Source organism: Sarcophilus harrisii, chromosome 1 (genome assembly GCF_902635505.1).
Source record: "Sarcophilus harrisii chromosome 1, mSarHar1.11, whole genome shotgun sequence".
Lineage (NCBI taxonomy): Eukaryota > Metazoa > Chordata > Mammalia > Dasyuromorphia > Dasyuridae > Sarcophilus > Sarcophilus harrisii.
The window spans coordinates 288,321,680-288,341,273 of NC_045426.1; the positions used below are offsets into that span (position 1 = coordinate 288,321,680).

Here is a 19,594-nt window from a genome sequence, read left to right on the forward strand (position 1 = left end):
CATAGAATCCAATTTACTTTGGATTAATCAGTCACCTTAAAAACAAATATAACTGTATGGGATTTGGGTTTCATTTCTTAAAAATTTCTCCCAATTTAAAGTGATCTCTCCTACCAGTAATCTTTTTGATGCAGCAGGATACAAACAAAAGAGCATTCATCTGCCTTTGATGTTTACTACTAAATGAGGTTGGAATTAGTTGGATATGACTGAAATAACTGAACAAAAACCATGGGACAACTCTCTGTGAGTCTCTGTTTCTAAATATAATGAAGGGTTTAGACTGTATGATCTCTAAGATTCCCTTTAGGTCTAGATCTCCATGATTATATTTATCTTACTTTAAATTTCATTATCATTTATCACTTTATATATTTCAAATACACCACTAACTTGTCATTCATTTTTCTAAACTCAACACCCAATATTAATGTATTATATACAATATGATAATTGTCTGTTATATATAACTTATTTTTCATTAAATTTTTTGAAAATTCAATTAGATCTGAATTTTCTCTTTTCCTTTTTCTTTCCCCTTTGTATTCCCACCTCACAGCTGAGAAGACAAGAAGAATAAAATCCCTTTCAAACATGTGTAATCCAGTGAAATATTCTCATATTAGCCATGTCCTCCCCCCCCAAAAAAAAAACCCCATCAACTTTAATCTGCATTTTTAACTACATTTAACCTTTACATTAACTATGTCACCTATCACGCGATATGTAGGATGTTTCATCTGAGTTGTCTGAAATTGTGGCTGGTATTGTGCTGATCGGGGTTCCTAAGTCTTTTAAAAAATTTAAACTAGTTAGACTGAGGATATACAAGTTTTATACAACAAATGTGCTACAAAATCTCTTTAATAATCTTGTGCTGGGGGCAGCTAGGTGGTACTGTGGATAGAATACCAGCCCTGAAATCAGGAGGACCTGAATTCAAATTTGACCTCAAACACTTTACATTTCCTAGCTGTGTGATCCTGGGCAAGTCACTTAACCCCAATTGCCTTAGCAAAAAAAAGAGGGGGTAGGGAATTTAGATGGATGTGGTTAAATGTAAATACAGGCTTTCACATATTTAAAAATTTGCAAGTGGTTCTCAGAGTGAAGATTTTCTTTTAACATGACAGAATATTGTGAATCTTTTAGGTGAATTTATGGAATCTATTTCTTGAAGGAGAATGTATTTCCAGGTAGGCTGATTGATTTTTAGAGTGTGATGTAAAGTTGTAAAGAATTAAGAAAATTGTTTAAGAAAAATTGCAAAGGAGGGAAGAAAAAATAAAGACTTAATATAATTGTGATTGAGAGTTGCATAGTGGATAGAGCAATGGTCTTGTAATCAAAAGGACCTGAATTTAAACCTAGCCTTTAGACACTAACTCTGATCTTGGGCAAGTCACTTAATCCCATTACTTCCAAAAACAAAAATAGAAATTGTAAAATCCCAAACTCAATTTTAAGTTCCTTAAGAATAAGAATTCTACATCCTATTAGCCTCTTGGTTTCACAGAGTATAGAAGTATCACCAGTTTTTAACAGGAATAACAACATTGGAAAACAGATTAAATTTATACTTATATAACTACACTATTATATACATATATATATATAAACAAACTAGGGCCAATGAGAGGCAGTGTACTTGAATCTTTGTGTTCTATAAACAAAATTAAACAATAGCTTGTAAATGGGCTTCCATTTTGGTTAGGAAACTTGGCAACTTTGAGGGGCTGTCCACATCATCATCAAAATGAAATCCTGCCAGTATCTGTTTTACACACTAATTCTGCTCACATGTAGTGTGAATGAATTAATGAACCCTTTGAACCTAATTGTCATACTGCTATTTACTGCTTTGATATAAGGGATAATAGTGGTATTTATGTGGGGAAACATGGAAAAATTTTGTTTCAAAACTATTAATTACAGAGGAGACTAGTTTGTTAATGAATAGCTTGTTGCAAAGAAGAGTGAGGAGTCAGTTTGTGAAAAGAAATCTTGGGTAAGTGCCCTGAAATTGAAGGAATAGTTGTCAGAAATTACTCATTTTTTAAAAATAACTTTTTATTGACAAAATATATGCATGGGTAATTTTTCAACACTGACTTTTGCAAAAACTTCTGTTCCAACTTTTCCCCTTCTTCCCTCCACCCTCTCCCCTGGATGGCAGGTAGTCCCATACTTGTTAAATATGTTAAAGTATATGTTAAATACAATATATGTATACATATTTATATAGTTATCTTGCTGCACAAGAAAAATTGGATTTAGCAAGAATGTAAAAATAATCTGAGAAGAAAAACAAAAATGCAAGCAAACAATAACAAAGTAGAAATTATATGTTAGGGTCTACGCTCATTTCCCAGTGTCCTTTCGCTGAGTGTGGATGGTTCTGTTGATTACTGATCAATTAGAACTGATTTGGATCCTCTTATTGTTGAAGATAGCCACTTCCATCAGAATTGATCCTCATAGAGTATTGTTGTTGAAGTGTTTAAAGATCTCCTAGTTCTGCTCATTTTACTTGGCATCAGTTCATGTAAGTCTCTCCAAGGCTCTCTGTATTCATCCTTCTGGTCATTTCTTACAGAACAATAATATTCCATAACATTTATATATCACAATTTATGTCGCCTAATTGCTAAGCAGACAAACATTATTTGTAGTTTCTGTATGGGATGTACCAAGTAAAGTGAATGCTCAAAAATATTTAGTATTTTTCAGGACCCTCTGTGATACAGAAGAGAGAGAACCAAAATGTTCTTAGTGCTTAGCATTGTTCCTCTTACTTTTCTAAGAATTAAAGAATAACTGGCTGGGGAACTGTTATTTATAGAGGATTTACAGGATAAAGGATTACAAATTGAGAGTTAAAAGTATTTTGATTCAGTTAATATAGTTAGGGAACCTTACACAAATCATGTAACCTATTTGCCTCAGTTTCCTCCTCTATAATATGGGAACAATAATAGCACTAACTTCTCACGATTGATATAAAATAAGATAACATCTGTAAAGTAGGTTGAACCTTAAAAGGGCCTAAATAAATTCTAACTATAGATTTCTTTCCATTGATTAACTTTACAAACCTGTTTTTCTTAGACATTAAGAACTGGAAAAAAAACAAATTTATCACCCTGTTACCTTCAGTTCCTTCTCCCATGAAATGAGAAATATATTTAAATTATAAACTATTTAATACTCAGGTTATTTTTTCATTTTATTTTTTATTAAATCTTTTTATTTTCAAAACATATGCATGGATAATTTTTCAACAAACCCTTGCAAAACTTTGTGTTCCAGTTTTTCTCCCTTTTCCAACTCATTCCCTAGATGACAAGTAATTCAATATATATTAAATATGGTAAAAATATGTTAAATCCAATATATGCATACGTATTTATACAATTATCCTGGTGCATAAGAAAAATCCAATCAAAAAAGAAAAAATGAGAAAGAAAACAAAATGCAAGTAAACAAAAACAAAAAAGTGAAAATGCTATGTTGTGATCCACACTCAGTTCCCATAGTCCTCTCTCTCTGAGTGTCAATGGCTCTCTTCCTTCACAAGATTATTGGAACTGGCCTCAATCATCTCATTGTTGAAAAGAGCCATGTCCATTAGAGTTGATCATTGTATAACCTTGTTGTTGCCATGTACAATAATCTCCTGGTTCTGCTCATTTCACTTAGCATCAGTTCATGTAAATCTTTACAGGCCTTTCTGAAATCATCCTGCTGATTGTTTCTTATAGAACAATAATATTATGTAACATTCATATACTATAGCTTAAATACAGCTGTTCTCCAACTGATGGACATCCACTTAGTTTCCAATTTCTTGCCACTACAAATAGGGCTTCCACAAACATTTTTGCACATATGGGTTCCTATCTCTCCTTTAAGATCTTTTTGGGATATAAATCTAGTAGAAGGGGTATGTACATTTTGATATCCCTTTGGGTTCCAAATTGTTTTTCAGAATGGTTGTATCAGTTCACAACTCCATCAACAGTGTATTAGTTACCAGTTTTCCCACATCCCCTCCAACATTTGGAATTACCCTCTCCTATCATTTTAGCCAATCTGAGAGAGGTGTGTAGTGGTACTTAAGGGTTGTCTTAATTTGCATTTCTCTGATCAGTAGTGATGTAGAGTACCTTTTATAGTCAGGGTATTTTAAAGTCCCTTAAATTTTATGTTGAGCGTTTTGTTTGTTTGTTTGTTTTTAAGTCTTAAGGAGAACTATTCAGTAACTCTTCAATGGGGAACACAATAGGGTTTAAATAAAATAGCATTTTTTAGGTTAAGTTGGTAATAAAGGTATATAAAGAAAGTTTTGATGTTATCTCAGCACTGTATTATTAAGCTATGATACTCTATGTACCTGTATACATTTTCGACTATACCTAATTCAAAAGATTGAAATCAACCTTCTTTTCTTTCTTTCATCTATCCTTCCTGACAATGTTAGGAATACTTGCTCTTGCTTCTCTCCAGCTTTTTTTCTTTTTAGATTGCATATAATTCACTAAAGAAATTATAGCCATTTATAAAAATCAAACTGTAGTCTGTTTAATGTTAATAATATTTTAGATCAGCAGAATTTGGAAAAATATCTAGTAACAAAACCATTATAACATTAACCTATATGTTAGATTCAGTTATGAGGCTATGACCCCATACTATCATTTACACATTCCAGAAAATTCTTTCCTTCTCACATTTTTACTTCCTCGTTTTTAATGTGTCCTATTATTCATTTCTGGAAGAATGGGAGGTTTTTTTTTTTTTTCTGTCTTTCTAACTGTAATGGAGTTATTACTTTCTGTCTACTCAGTTTATATTTTTGGTCACTTAGTTTATTTATTGATTATATTCTTGAGTTTTTGTTTTCATTAGAGTGGGAGATCTATGTTTTTTTTTCACATCTTGACTTTTATGAAAATGTTATAGAAAACAACTTTTTTACATTTGTTTTTAAATTTTGAGTTTTAGGTTCTCTCCTTTATCCCCATTCACAATTAAGAAACCACATGTGAAGTTATACAAAAGTTATTTTGAATGTAACTGGGGGAAAATATTAAATAGAATTAAAATTTATTACTTGTCAACACATAGCATCAGCATGGTAATTAAAAATAGGCTTTTGTAGCAACACATTATAATTGCTTAATAAATACTTACATATTGATTTTTGCATCCCCACAGAAGTGTAAAAAAAAATTCAGCTAAAAATTGCCATTTTTCTTTTACTATAGGCAACAGCTGCCCTGAATATTAGCTTGAGAGGAAAGAGAGAGAGTCTTCCTGTAGTCCTGTATTTAAATCTCTCCAAAACCTCTAAGCAGCTGGCCTGGCAAGCAGACTCAGAATATTAATAGCAAATCTATGACCTTCAGCCAAAGATGCAGTTTTGCTAAATTCACAGTGATTTAAAGAGCTAGTTCTAGTTTTTGTTTCCCACTGATAGCTTCTGGGACCTTTAGGGGGGGAAGAAAGCCATGTAAATTCAAGGCATAATGCTGACTTGAAGTGAAGTGTATAACAATCTCATCCTGGAAGTTTGTAAATTTTAGCTATTGTAGCATGTGAGTTAAAAGGGCCTTTAGAAATGATCTAATTGAAACCACTTATTTGACTTTGGAAAAAACCATGGCAGACTGTAATTCACTCCTTATCTCTCGTAATTATTGGCTTCCTTTGAAGACTGCTCAGGCCCTACCTCCTTCATAATGTCTTTCTTAATTCCCTCTAATTGCTGGTTTTTCTCTCCCAGATTATCTTGTGTTTCCTCACAGCCCCATACTATGGAGAATACAGTTTTCAAAAAGTGGAGATTTTTTTTTTTGTCCTTTTGACCTCAGCAACATGCACAAATCCTTTGAACATTGTAATCCTTCCTCACTGTTTGTTGAATTGGATTATTTTTCCACTTAATCATTTCTACCTCCATTTTTCTAAGTGTGAATTTGAGAGAGTAATATTAGTCACATATCTGATATAATTTTGAGGGATAAATAGTTTTTTAAGTATTAATTAATAATTTAATTAGTAATTAATAAATAATTTAAAATTAACTTTTTATTAATCTCTTTTTGAAACTTTCATTAAGTTGAATTCAGATTATGACTTATTTTTCCTCAAAGATAGAAGGGGACTAAAATTGTTATCATTATTTTAAAATTCCAGTGCCTTTTATCTTTATGTAATTCATTTTTGGATATGCCCTACCCAGTAGAATTTTCTTTGAAATTGTTGAACTATGCCTGTCCTGTGTATGAGAGTGTATACATCTTTCACTCACAATGCTGACTTTTCCTCTAAGTAAACAGGAGAAAGGGGTTTCTTTATTTCTTCATTACCTGAAATTGGTCAGGTTGTTATTTTATTAGGTATTGAATTGTCATGTCCTTTCTCAAAAATCTCTCCAATGGTACTCCTCATGATTTATATAATAAAATACAAACTCCTGTTCCTAGCATTTAAGGCCCTTAAATGTCTAAATTATCTACTGAATTTGTTGTATTAGCTGAAGGGGAAGATTAACAAAGTTTACATAAGACTTGGTTGCTGCCTCTTACAATTTAACAAAGTCCTTTCTCAGAATTGAGGTGCATTATTCTGAAAGAATTATGGGACTGTGGAATAGGAATTAGATTATGTCTGTTTAGAGTTAGGGAGTGAGCATTGGAAAGTTTAAGAAGATTTCATCCAGTTGGATTACAGAGCTCTACTCACTGCCAGAGGAGCCCTTTTTTTTTTTTTTTAATTTAAATTTTATTTACCACATTTATCTTCTAAACCTCCATTTTCCCCATCAGTAAAATGTAGATGATACCTCAGTTGCTTACTGCATGAGATTTTGTGAAGATAAAGCATGGTATAAATGTCCACTATTACTGGAGAAGGAATCTTAATGGACTAACAAGAGAAAAAGCCTGTAATGTAGCTTATCTTCTCCTCCCCTCCTCCTTGCCTTGATTTTCTAGTTGATAGTTGTGAATTATGACCTTTCCTGAATCCCAGTACTGGACACACTTTGCCCATATTGCTTTTTTTGGTTGGGAATACACAAATTTGGTAACACATTGTCTGGGAATTATTATTCCATAACCAACCAGTTATTAACCACCAAAGAGTTTTCCTCTTCTCTCCAGTAAAATGAAAAGAGAAATGGCCGTTTGTTGACTTGGCTTTCATGCTAATTAAATGAGGTCTTTAAGCTCTAAGGCAAGATATCTTCCTCTCTGGTTAAGTTTTCCCTGTTAGGAGGAATTAATTCTGTTTATGACAAATTGAATTTCAGTTGCCCAGCTGGAAGCACAGGAATAATTAGAGGGCACTGAGATCTTATTGTGGAAGAGCCTTGGATTATAAGCTTTTGCCTCATTGCTTTAGAATATTGTCCATTGTATATATGGTTTACCTAATTTGGTTGGATGAAATAGTAAAGAAATTCAGAGGGTATTGTGTGGTTCAGACAGCATTTAATAAAAAAGCTGGAGAGATATCTAGAAGCAAAGCAAAATTCTCATGAGAAACTGGAGTCCCACCCATTGAGCAGACAATGGAAGGGAGGAGGCACCGTAGGGGGCAGGGTCAACACTTTTTATCCCTAACACAAATACCCCCTCCCACCACTTACCCTCATCCTTATTGGCTGAGGATTTTACATTTTAACCTCGGGAACAACCCAAGAAATTGAACTTGACCCATAAGTACATAGTTGCCCATATTTGACCTAAACAGAAAGACACTGATGTCATAGGAGGATAACAGGGGGACTTAAGTATGCACTTAGGGGATAGCAGGGAGGGAATTTAAGTATGCCCTTGACTTCATGCTTAAAGTCCTTCAGGCCTACTCAAACTTTGAAATTAGATGGCCTTACTAGATTTTCACAACTGTCTTGAAAGATCTCACCTCATCTTGTTCAGTATCTTGCTGGTTTTTTTCCCCTCCCCTTTTTTAACTAATGCAATTGAGAATAAGTGACTTGCCCAGTGTCACACAGCCAAGAAAGAAATGTTGTGTCTGAGGTCACATTTGAACTCATTTTCTCTTGACTTCTGGGTTGGTGCTTTATTCACTGAGCCACTTACCTGCCCCATTGCTGTTTATTTTTTACATTTCAATAGTATTTTATTTTTTCAACTGCATGTAAAGTTTTTAACATTCACTTTTGTAAGATTTTGAGTTACAGTTTTTTCCCTCTCACCAGTCTGAAACTATGCTCAAAAGATTATCAAACTCTGCATACCCTTTGATCCAGCAACGTTTCTACTGGGCTTATATCCCAAAGAGATTTTAAAGGAGGGAAAGGGACCTACATGTGCAAAAAGGTTTATGGCACCTCTTTTTGTGATGGCAAGGAATTGGAAACTGAGTGGATGCCCATCAACTGGAGAATGGCTGGATAAGTCATAGTATATGAATGTTAAGGGATATTATTTGTTCTATAAAAAATGATCAGTAGGATGAATTTAGAGAGGCCTGGAGAAACTTACATGAACTGATGCTAAGTGAAATGAGCAGAACCAGGGTTTCATTGTAAATGGCAACGGCAAGATTATACAACAATGATCAATTCTTATGGATGTGACTCTTCTCAACAATGAGACAATTCAGGAGAGTTCCAATGATCTTGTGATGAAGAGAACCATCTACACCCAGAAAGAGGACTGTGGGAACTGAGTGTGGATCATAACATAGCATTTTCACTTCTTTTATTGTTGGTTTCTTGAATTTTATTTTCTTTCTCATTTTTTTCCTTTTTAATCTGATAATTCTTGTGAAGCAAGATAATTTTATAAATAAGTATGCCTATATTGGATTTACATGTTTATTTACTATCTTTAACATGTATTAGATTACTTTCCATCTAGGAGGGGGAATGGAGGGAAGGAGGGGGGAGTTGGTACATAAGATTTTGCAATGGTCAATGGTGAAAAATTATCCTTGCATATGTTTTGAAAATAAAAAGCTTAAATAAAAAATAAAAAAAAACTCACAATTTTCCCTCTTCCCTCCACTCCCCCCCTCTCCCCAAGAGAGCAAACCATTTGATATAGGTTATATATCTTCAATCATTTTAAACATATTTCCTTATTAGTCATGTGAAAGCAAATCGGAACAGAAGGGAAAAGCCATGAGAAAAAAAAACAAAAAAAGGTGAAAATAGTATGATTCAATTAGCATTCAGTCTCCCTAGTTCTCTCTCTGGATGCCGATGGCATTTTCTATCCCAAATCTATTGGAATTGTCTTAAATCGCTGTTGCTGAAGAAAGATAAGTATCATAGTCATTACATAATCTTGCTGTTAGTGTGTACAATATTTCCCTGGTTCTGCTTACTTTACTCAGCATCAGTTTGTGTTAGTCTTTCCAGGCTTTTCTTAAATCAGTTCATTATTTCATATAAAACAGTAATATTCCATTACCTTCATATACCATAACTTATTTAGCCATTCCCCAATTGATGGGTATTCACTCAATTTCCAGTTCCTTGCTATCACAAAAAGCTGCTACATTTTGCACATGTGGATCCTTTCCCCTCTTTTGTAGTGATATTGCTGCACAGATTATAGACCTTTAGGGCATAGTTCTAAATGTGCTGTTTTTTGAAATAGTGACACTAGCTAACATTTTTATAATATTTTATGATTCCCAAAGTCCTTGTTATAGTTATTGTCTCATTTGTACATCCTTGCATACATTCTTAATCCCCATTTTACTTTAAAAAAAAATTAATTCTACTTTTGAGTACAGTTAAGTGTTTTATACAAGTTCACCTCATTTCGGGATGTATGTAAATCCAGATAAATAGTCCTAATTTTCCTCCAGTATTTTGTGTTTGGAAAATTTATTACCAAAGTAGAGCTACCTCTGGAATAATGCAAACATTCTAGTAAGTTACTCCACACATTAATTAGTTGAGCAGATTAAAAAAAATTATACTAATTTAAATATCATTGCATTATTTCGTAAATAGATTTAATCTGAGATGAAATGAGTAAATAGGGTATTTATTGTTTCTTTTCTAATTTAACTGGTTTCCTTCCCAAAAACCTTTAAGAAAGTAAGTGTTTTGGCTTGATTTTGAAACTAGTGTTTCAATTACCTTGGTGCTTTGAAAAGGAATAATGTAAAGCCTCCAGGCCTGAAAGGCACTGGGTGTGGGAGAAAGTCCTTATAGGAAATTCACACAAAGTAATTCTGGTCATTTACAAATGTTTTGTCTTCTTTGAAGATTCACGTTTTGTGGAACCTAGAGGGGAATGGTTGTCATTTTTTTTCGATAAACAACCACACTGTTGCCACTGTTTCTGCTCCAGTTTATTGTGTTCACAAATCTTTCTTTCTCAGTAGTGATTCAGGCCAATGTAAAAGATAATTACTAGGGTACTCTGTTGAGTTACTGGAAACCAGGGAGATAGCATGAATTAAAGAAATTGTTTAGAATCTTCCTTTCAAAAATCCTTCTGTTCTATGTTTTCCCAAAACTGCTAACAAACCATAAAGTTCAGGGTCATCTTTTATTTTTACTTTGGCCATTACCATTATAGCTGGAGATGTCCAGGAAATTATTAAATGTTTGTGGTGTATGATTGGGAGACTAAGGCAGAGAATCTGGAAAGCTAGGTTCTGGTTCTGATCAGGATATTGTTTCCTAGCTGTGTGACTTTGGGATTATAATTTAATCTTTCTGAATTTACATTTTCTTGTCTGATTTTGAAGTTAGATGATCTTTTAGTTTGGAGGACACGGGTATAAAAAATAGAAACGACACTAATTTAAAAAACAAAGAAACAGCCCAACAACTTCAAGGCTTTATTTACCAAAAGAATAGATTTATTGCTTCCTGGGTGTCAAAATTCCGTGAGTGTGTGTTGATAAATTTGTGAACTCTCATTTCAGTCTCAGTACTTATACTGTTGTGATTTTTAATTGGATCTTTTTATTATATTATAGGCTCCAGGCATGGAGGAGCTGGTATGGGAGCAGTATACTGTGACACTGCAAAAGGTAAGTGGTTTTTCTGCCTTTCAGATGTTTAGGGAAGAAAAAGCATGTAAGTATCTATTCTAGGTACTATTGTGGTAACACATATTATCTTATTTTATCCTGACAATAGCCCTATGAAGTAGATACTCATTTTAGAGTTGAGGAAACTGAGGCAGAAAGGCTCACTGACTTGCAAATTTGCATTTGTTGAGAAAATTTCCTTCTTAAAGATTTCCCTACCAGAATTTTTCAATATTTTGAAATTTGAAATATCAAAAATTATTGAGGATTCCTAAAAGTTTAATGATTATTGAAGACCAAGAGCTTTGTCATATAGATATTTACTATTTGGGGTATAAAAATGAATAGAAATATAAAATACTCATTTGAAAAGAACAATAGTATGCCCATTAAAAGTTAACACAAGTAATATTTTTATGAAAAATAGTTTTTCCAAAACAAAAAAGATGAGGATTGATGTGGTCTGTGATGTGGGATTTGTCACCAAATGATGAAAAGCACCAAAAGTTGGGGTTCGGTCATGTGAAGAATTCACATTGACCATTCTCTTTGGCAAAAGGTAGATTTATTTAGGGGAATAGGTTACAGACAAAATAAAGGGATACAATAGACACTGGGAATAATAAATAGGAAATAGAGTAGGAGAGCATATGAAAGACAAGTTCCTCAGTAGAACTCACAATTACCCAGTAGAAAGAGAGCATCCCATGGGATTGGGGCATCCCCTTAGCTGAGAGGCTAAATCCTGAAAGGGACTTACCATACTAAAAGAGTTAATTGTAAGGAGGAGAAGTGGGGTTGGGAAGCATAGTGGAGTTATGGGAGAGGGAGATACTATGTGGGTAGGGGGAGGAGTGTAAGGAGAAAGATACCATGAGGCAGAGTGTCATGGCAGACTGACCCAAAGAAAGGTAGCAGCCCATGGGATGATTCACAAGAGGTTTTATTTAATCTCAGTTGACATGACTGGGATTTCTGACAGGGCAGAAGTGAGGCAAGGTCTCACAGGCAAGGTGAGACTGCTGGAGATCTCTACATAGGATGGGTCTCAGGAGTTTGACATAACTTGGATTTCAGACTGAATGACTTCAGAATGACCTCCCCAGTGGGTAGGACCATGGAGCTAAACTGATCCATCAGTACCTTCTACCTGCTTGCCTCAGAGATCAGTTCTTTAGTTTCTCTTGGTCCAAAACACCATTCAGGACCTCATCAAGGATGACACTTTCACATATTTTTTGTAAGGTCTGATTTAATAGAAGACAACATATCTACTTTAGCATTCATTCTATTGTAATACCTTGTTTTGATATAACAAAAATCTAGACTCACAGATGCTAGATGGAAAAGGGAGCAATATTTTCATTAAAATATTAGGCAAATAATATCATGATACTATTATGAAAATTTTCACCTTGGATATCCAACGAAAGTCTCAGTAAAACTCAGGATTTCATGGATTTATTTACTCATATAAGTAAGCTCAGATGGAAATAGTTTTCTTTCAGGCCAATATGACTCAAACATTTGCCTTTTCTGCTCCTATCAAAATAATGATATTAATACTAATTAATACCTTATATCTTCTGCTAGCTTGGATTGATGTCCTGGTCAATATTACCATTTTTCCATCTTAGATTTTAGAAGATGGGATCATTTAAATGAGGATTTTGAAATTCTAATTCTGCCTACAAACTGTGGCATACTTTTTGACTTACAATTTTGGCAACTGCTTTTACCCCTATTCCTATGAGTCTTTATATTGAAATATGAATAATCTACATGGAATGAATTTCTGCTAACTTTTCTCATCCAATTTTTCTTCATCACAAAAGGATTCCAAAAGGGGATTTGGTATCGCTGTATCTGGGGGAAGGGACAACCCTCACTTTGAAAATGGTGAAACTTCGATTGTCATCTCAGATGTACTTCCAGGTGGGCCTGCAGATGGACTACTTCAGTAAGTGTCTTTATTTCTTCTTCCCCTACAGATTTATCTACAGATAAGAAGGTTTTTATTTAAAGAATATAATTATTTTAAATTAGAATTCTTTTTAGAGTTTATAATGTGCCCAGGACGTGGGAAAGTTAGTGCATAAGCCTTACTAAATAAATGGTAAATGAAAATAATTCTTAAGTTTTCAACATCTTTTAAATGAGAAAAGATACATGTAAAAAGTTCAATCAGAAACATTGCTCTTAGTATTATAAATCTTTTTGTATCTCCTTTTGGAGTGTAATTGATGGAGTAGTATTCAGCTACCTCTAAGATTCTTTCCTATCATCTTGTGTCCTATGAAAATGTAACTAGAACCACAAAACCATTCATACACCCTTTTGAGTGTTTACTATTGGATGCTTGATTTTTTTTTATCTGAGGCAATTAGGATTTAGTGACATACCTAGGGTCACACAAGTAGGAAATGTTAAGTGTCTAAGGCCAGTGTCTATCCATTGTGCCACCTAGCTGCTCCCATTAATATACTCTTTAATCCATTGGCTTTACTTTTATATTTATCCCCCAAGAAATTATATTTTTAGAAAGGGGAAGAGTAATTTGTGTAAAAGATGTTCCTTTGAGTACCTGTATAATTGAGGGTAGGTGGAGAGGAAACAGCATAAAGATCTGACCATTGGGGAGTAAATAAGCAACTATGCTATATTAATCAGATACAATGCCATATAAATATTAAAAATTAAATGTATATGTACCATGAAAATAAATATTTGAAATTTCAGGCAAAAATATAATATGTATGCAATTATTACAACTATGTAAAATAGATCCAAAGATAATTTGGACTGATAGAAAGCTTAGAGTAAAGGTTTGTAATCTTTTTTTGTGTGATGCCTTCTCAGAAATTAAGTGCATAAAATTAAATACCTAGTATTATAAAGGAAATCTTTATATTGAAATAAAGTTTATTTTCTTTCTATGTCTTTCTTTGTCTCAATCTCTCTCTCAATAACACATGGTCATGGACCCAAGATTAAGGAACCTTGGTTGAAAGTTCTATATGTAAAGTGATCTGGCATTATGGGTAGAGAGCTAGTCTCAGAGTCAGGAAGACAAGGGCTTCAACTCTTAACCTTTCATACTTGGCCAGTCACTGAACTTCTTGGTACTCAAAGACATTTTAGTATTCAACACAATTAATTGCAAAGAAGGCAGGGTGAGTTTCCTCACCTATGATTCATGGCTAAACCTGTGAAATCATAGATCCAATCTCTCTATTTTTTGGTGTATTTATAGAAGAGAATTCAGAATATAGATTCCAAAACATTGTTCTCTGAACTCTCATTCCCACTTTGGCTACATCTTAAATCAAAAGACCATGTCACCATGGAATAATATTTAAGTGGAAAATAAAAAGCAAAGAGAAATCTTTGGTTTTATGGGGTATGATGGAGAGAAAGAAACAATAAAAATCTCCCTTTTATTTTTATTTTCTCCTCAATAACACTCTCTCAAACTTATTTTTCTCTCTTTTAAAATATGTATGAATTTCACATAGAGAACCTTTATTGAAGTGAGTGAGCTAAATTTCCTCTTGAGAATTAGCCCTAAGAATCATTTACTCAGATTGTTCTGAAGCATTAGTTTACTAAATGTTGCTATCCTTATTGAAAAAAAATACATTGCAATGTTAAATGGTTCATAATTTTTTTCTAGTTTTAGATTTTGCCTTTAGAAAATTCAGTTGTGTAGTTTTTTCTTAAAGCTAATTTTGCAGTGGTCTTTAGATAGTTTTTTTTTTTTTTTTTTTTGGGGGGGGGGGAATGATCAAGAAAGTAAGTCATTTGAATGAAGGGGTCCATGGCACATGGGTTCTACTAGAGCCTGTGAGATGTCATTTCAGCAGTCTTGCATATTTAATAAAGTAAGGTTCTCAAATTTGACTGTTAGGATAATCTCTAGGGCAAGTGTCCTTAACCTTTTTTGTTGTCATGGACATCTTTGGCTGTCTCCTGAAAGGTATCGTTCCTTTTTCCATGTAATGTTTTAAAAGTGCATAGAATTACAAGAGAAATATTATAGTAGAACACTGTTAGGAAAATACACATTTATATATGTGTGTATGTGTATATATATATATATATATATATATTTTTTTTTTTTTAAGCTACTATGTTACAGGAGTTACATTTTTTGTTTTGTTTTCCAGGAAATAGATATATAATGGCAAAGCTTTTCTTAACAACCCAATCCTTCTTAAGGTGTCAGTTTAATGCTACCTAGTGTGTACCTGGAGGGAGAAGGATGATCAGAATCCTTGCCCTCTACCATGTGACTATTTCATTTTCTGACCTCCGGCCTAAAATCTGGGTGATTAATTCCATCTCCTGGGTGTTTCTGGCAACTCTAGCAGGAGAGCAGTAATCTAACCCTCTTCCTTTTCCAGTTCACCTGATCCTAGTACAAAGTTTTGTATTATAAAAAAAAATTAATTACAAAGCAGTACAAGAAAAACATTCTTCTAAAGGCTAGGAAGCATTTAGTAACAGACAAAAAAGTATGTTTTGGAAATTGTAGATATTCTTAGAATGTCCCCAAACCTAAGTATTTTAAATTGTGTTTCTTAGGATTTTTTCCCCCTTCTTAGTATTGGGTCAGTTCCAATGTCTTTGTTGTAGCTTTGGCTGACTAGACTGCTATGTCTTAGTGTGCTGGATCCTTTTCAAGATGGATTAGAAGTCTTATACAGGTACTGTGAAAAAGGTATATTTCATTTTCCTATAGTACTGCTCCAGCTTATGCATTCATTCTTAGAAGACCTTGCATTTCTCATGGCTTGTGAAAGTTTTTAGACCTATTCTCTTCCCTTTAAGTAGAAATTCTTTTAAAAGATATACTATTGACTGTCTTGGGATACATCCTGATTCTTTTTTTTTTAATTAAAACTTTTTATTTCCAAAGCATATGCATGGGCAATTTTTCCAACATTGATCCTTGGAAAACCTTTTGTTCCAAAGTTTGCCCTCCTTCCCTCTACCCCCTCCCCTAACTGACAGGTAGTCCAATACATGTTAAATGTGTTGAAATACATGTTAGATCCAACATATATATATACACACATATATTTGTATAGTTATCTTGTTGCACAAGAAAAATCAGATCAAGAAGGAAGAAAAAGAAAAACTGAGAAAGAAAACAAAATCACAACAGAGAAAGTGAGAATGCCATGTTGTGTTCCACACTCTGTTCCCATGGTTCTCTATCTGGGTTTAGATGACTCTCTTTGTCACTGCACATGGAACTGGTTTGAATCATCTCAATGTTGAAGAGAGCCATGTCCATCAGAACTGATCATCATATAGTCTTGTTGCCTTGTATCAGATGATCTCCTAGTTCTGCTCATTTCACTTATCATCAGTTCATGTAGATCTGTCCAAGCCTTTCTGAAAAATCATCCTGCTCATTGTTTCTTACAAAACAATAGTATTCCATAGCATTCATATCCCATAATTTATTTAGTCATTTTCCAATTGATGGGCATCCATTCAGTTTCCAGTTTCTTGCTACTACAAAGAGGGCTGCCACAAACATTTTTGCACATGTGGGTCCCTTTCCCTCCTTTAAGATCCATTTGGGATATAACCCCAGTAGAAACACTGCTGGATCAAAGGGTATGCACAGTTTGATAACTTTTTGAATATAGTTCCATATTGCTCTCCAGAATGGTTGGATTTGTTCACAGTTCCATCAACAATATATCAGTGTCCCAGTTTTCCCACATTCCCTCCTACATTCATCTAGCTTTTCCTGTCATCTTAGCCAATCTGACAGGTGTGTACTGGTATCTCAGAGTGATACACCCCAATTCTAAAGTTCTTTGTGCTCTGATCTTTGAAATCTAATGTTTCTTCTACTTATTCCTATATCTCCTTTTTTTTTTTTTAATAGTATTATATTTTTCCAAATACATGCAAAGATAGTTTTCAAGTTCCATCTATATTCTAATGGGTCTGCCTGAAAAGTATTCTACTAATTAGACCTTTTAGGTGAGTCTGGTTCTAGATGGTCTAGTCACTGCCACCTATATTCTACTTCAATTTTGAAGCCTTAATTTTATGGTCTGTGCAGACCATTGACTCTGTGGCATGAATTCCTATCCCAGATTCTGGGAGCCTTTGAGCTTTGAGTCCCTTACTCAGTGACTGAATTGATACATAGCCTGGAGCTAAACAATATTAACCTTTTCTTCTTTTCATCTAGATATCTAACCACTTTCACTTTTTTAAAGGGAAGAATCATTAGGTTTCCCCATGACTCCTAAAGACTGCTTTTTTACTGAATATAAATGAAAACTACATTGACATAAAAAAAAAAATCACCATATTGTGATCATCCCTAATAGGTTTTCTAAATTATTTCAAATGGATATGACCTTTAAAACTCTGTGGAGTTAAAATTTATTTCCTTGTAACAGATGACATTGATGAGTATCACTCACTGAATGTTTTAAAATTGTTGTATGCTTGGGATTGATGTGGTTTATCACAATTTGTTTTATATTTTTGTTTATAGAGAAAATGACAGAGTGGTTATGGTTAATGGCACCCCAATGGAGGATGTACCCCATTCATTTGCTGTTCAACAATTGAGAAAAAGTGGGAAGATAGCTGCTATTGTAAGCCATGGATTTATATTGGTTTTGTTTCAATAGCTTTTTGTTTCTCTGCCCAGAAGAAAAAAAGTGGTAACTTTTAATTGTCTGAAGGAATTACATAATCTAGAATAAAATTGGTTTTTTGTTTTTAATGCTTTTTTTGTATGTATTTATATATGTATTATGTGCTTGGAATGGGTGCCGTGGGTTTTAATTAAAGGAGAAGATGGAAGAACTTCTTTCTCCCCTTCCCATCTCCCATAAGCTTCTAATTTGCCAAAGTACATCATTGTAGGCTCAATAACAACCTGTTTTAAAAAATGAAATATTTTGTGAAAAGATTAGAGTATACTGCAAGAGTAAAAATAAAATACAATAGAGAATTTTAAGACATTTTACAAGGGATCTACATATTTAAGTTGTTTATTATAAATAAATTTTGAAAAAGCTTTAACAACAGTATGATGATACAGCTTCTCCTCTAGCAGTCAAAACTATATGTGTGTTAATAAACAAAGGGACAGGTTTTATTTTATTTCTCTAAAATTGTACACAAATTTATTTTTTTTTCCTTTACATCCAAACAGGACTAACTAAAAAATTTTCTCCCTATTCATATTCCAATGGAATCCTTATATCTAAAGACTATAAGTAAAACAAATGAGCACATTGATCATATCTGTCAATATGTCTTCATTTTGTATATATAGTCTATCATCCCTGCCAAAGACAAATTTTATATTTAATATTTTTTGCTGCATATGTTTTTTCATTGTTGCAAGTACCCAAGCTGTCTGCGTGGGTACATGAGAAGGCTTTCTCATGATAAGCAAATGCAGATATGAAAAGAAGCAAATGTAAATATTACCAATCTCTTTGGTTCTAAAGAAATGCATTAAAGTTAATAGGAAATATCAATGAGAAAAAAATACTTGAATAATTAAATGAATATAGATATAAATATCAATTTATATATTTTATTTTTTACTAATAGGATTGGTATTTTTATGACCATTTCACATTTTCATTACAAGTACATGTTTCAACAGGTTGTCAAAAGACCCCGAAAAGTACAGCTTGCTCCTCTAAGGGGCAGCCCTTCTATGGATCCAGATGAACGGGCTTTCCATGTAATGGATGATCAGGCAGAGTTCGATGGCAGAAGTGCCCGCAGTGGATACAGTGAGAGAAGCTGGCACAGTGACAATGGAGAACGTAGCCGCAGTTGGGAAAATAGCCCTGAAAGATTTCCTCATGACCAATGTGGTGGCCGAGAAAGGAGCTACAGCCGTGAACGGAGTCGGGGCCGCAGTCTAGAGAGGGGTTTAGATCAGGACTATAGGAGAGACCAGAGCCGAGGCCGACCTATTAATCGAGATGTTGGTTATGACCATGGTTATCGAAGGAATTACAGTCCATCTGGAGAATGTAACCAGAGACATCCAGCTAATGTTAGATATGAGATGAAGAAGAGCCACAGTCGAGATCAACTGCATTCCCGAAGTCCCACTCCTGAGATACATCAGCCAGATCACATGGAGCAGCATGACATAGAAAGACCCATTGATGTTCTTTTGACAAAAAGTAAATCCAGTGAAGGTAATGGTGATTTATTATATGCAAATTTCTTCTGAAATAAGATTATAATATTAAAATGGTATCTTTTTTAAAGGCAAAAATCCAAAGGCACATTCCTTTTAAAGGAAAATAACTCTACAGAAAGATCAGAGGATAAGGTATAAAAAGAGATAATAGCATAAGTAGTTTGGACCTAGATTCTAGATTGATAGGGTTTAAAATTGGAAAAGAGTTATCTAGTCTAAGCTTTTTATTTTATAGGTGAGGACACTACATCCCACAAATGTGAGGCAGGTTGTCCAAAGTCACACAGGCAGTAAGTAGGGGAAGTAGGATTTTAACAGCTTTTCTGAATCCAACTGTAGTGAGTG

The 19,594-nt window shown here is 33.8% G+C and overlaps 1 protein-coding gene across 4 annotated transcripts in view; it reads left to right on the plus strand.

Annotated features, from left to right (window-relative positions):
* Positions 1-19,594, plus strand: part of TJP2 (tight junction protein 2) — a 113,123-nt gene that overhangs the window by 57,270 nt on the left and 36,259 nt on the right. For all 4 annotated transcript variants that reach the window (XM_031943540.1, XM_031943528.1, XM_031943533.1 and 1 more), the window contains exons 2-5: positions 10,981-11,034; positions 12,870-12,994; positions 17,564-17,666; positions 18,695-19,244. In XM_031943540.1, coding sequence (XP_031799400.1) covers positions 10,990-11,034; positions 12,870-12,994; positions 17,564-17,666; positions 18,695-19,244 — 823 coding nt within the window. In that variant the 5' untranslated portion in view covers positions 10,981-10,989. The remainder of the gene's footprint in view (positions 1-10,980; positions 11,035-12,869; positions 12,995-17,563; positions 17,667-18,694; positions 19,245-19,594) is intronic.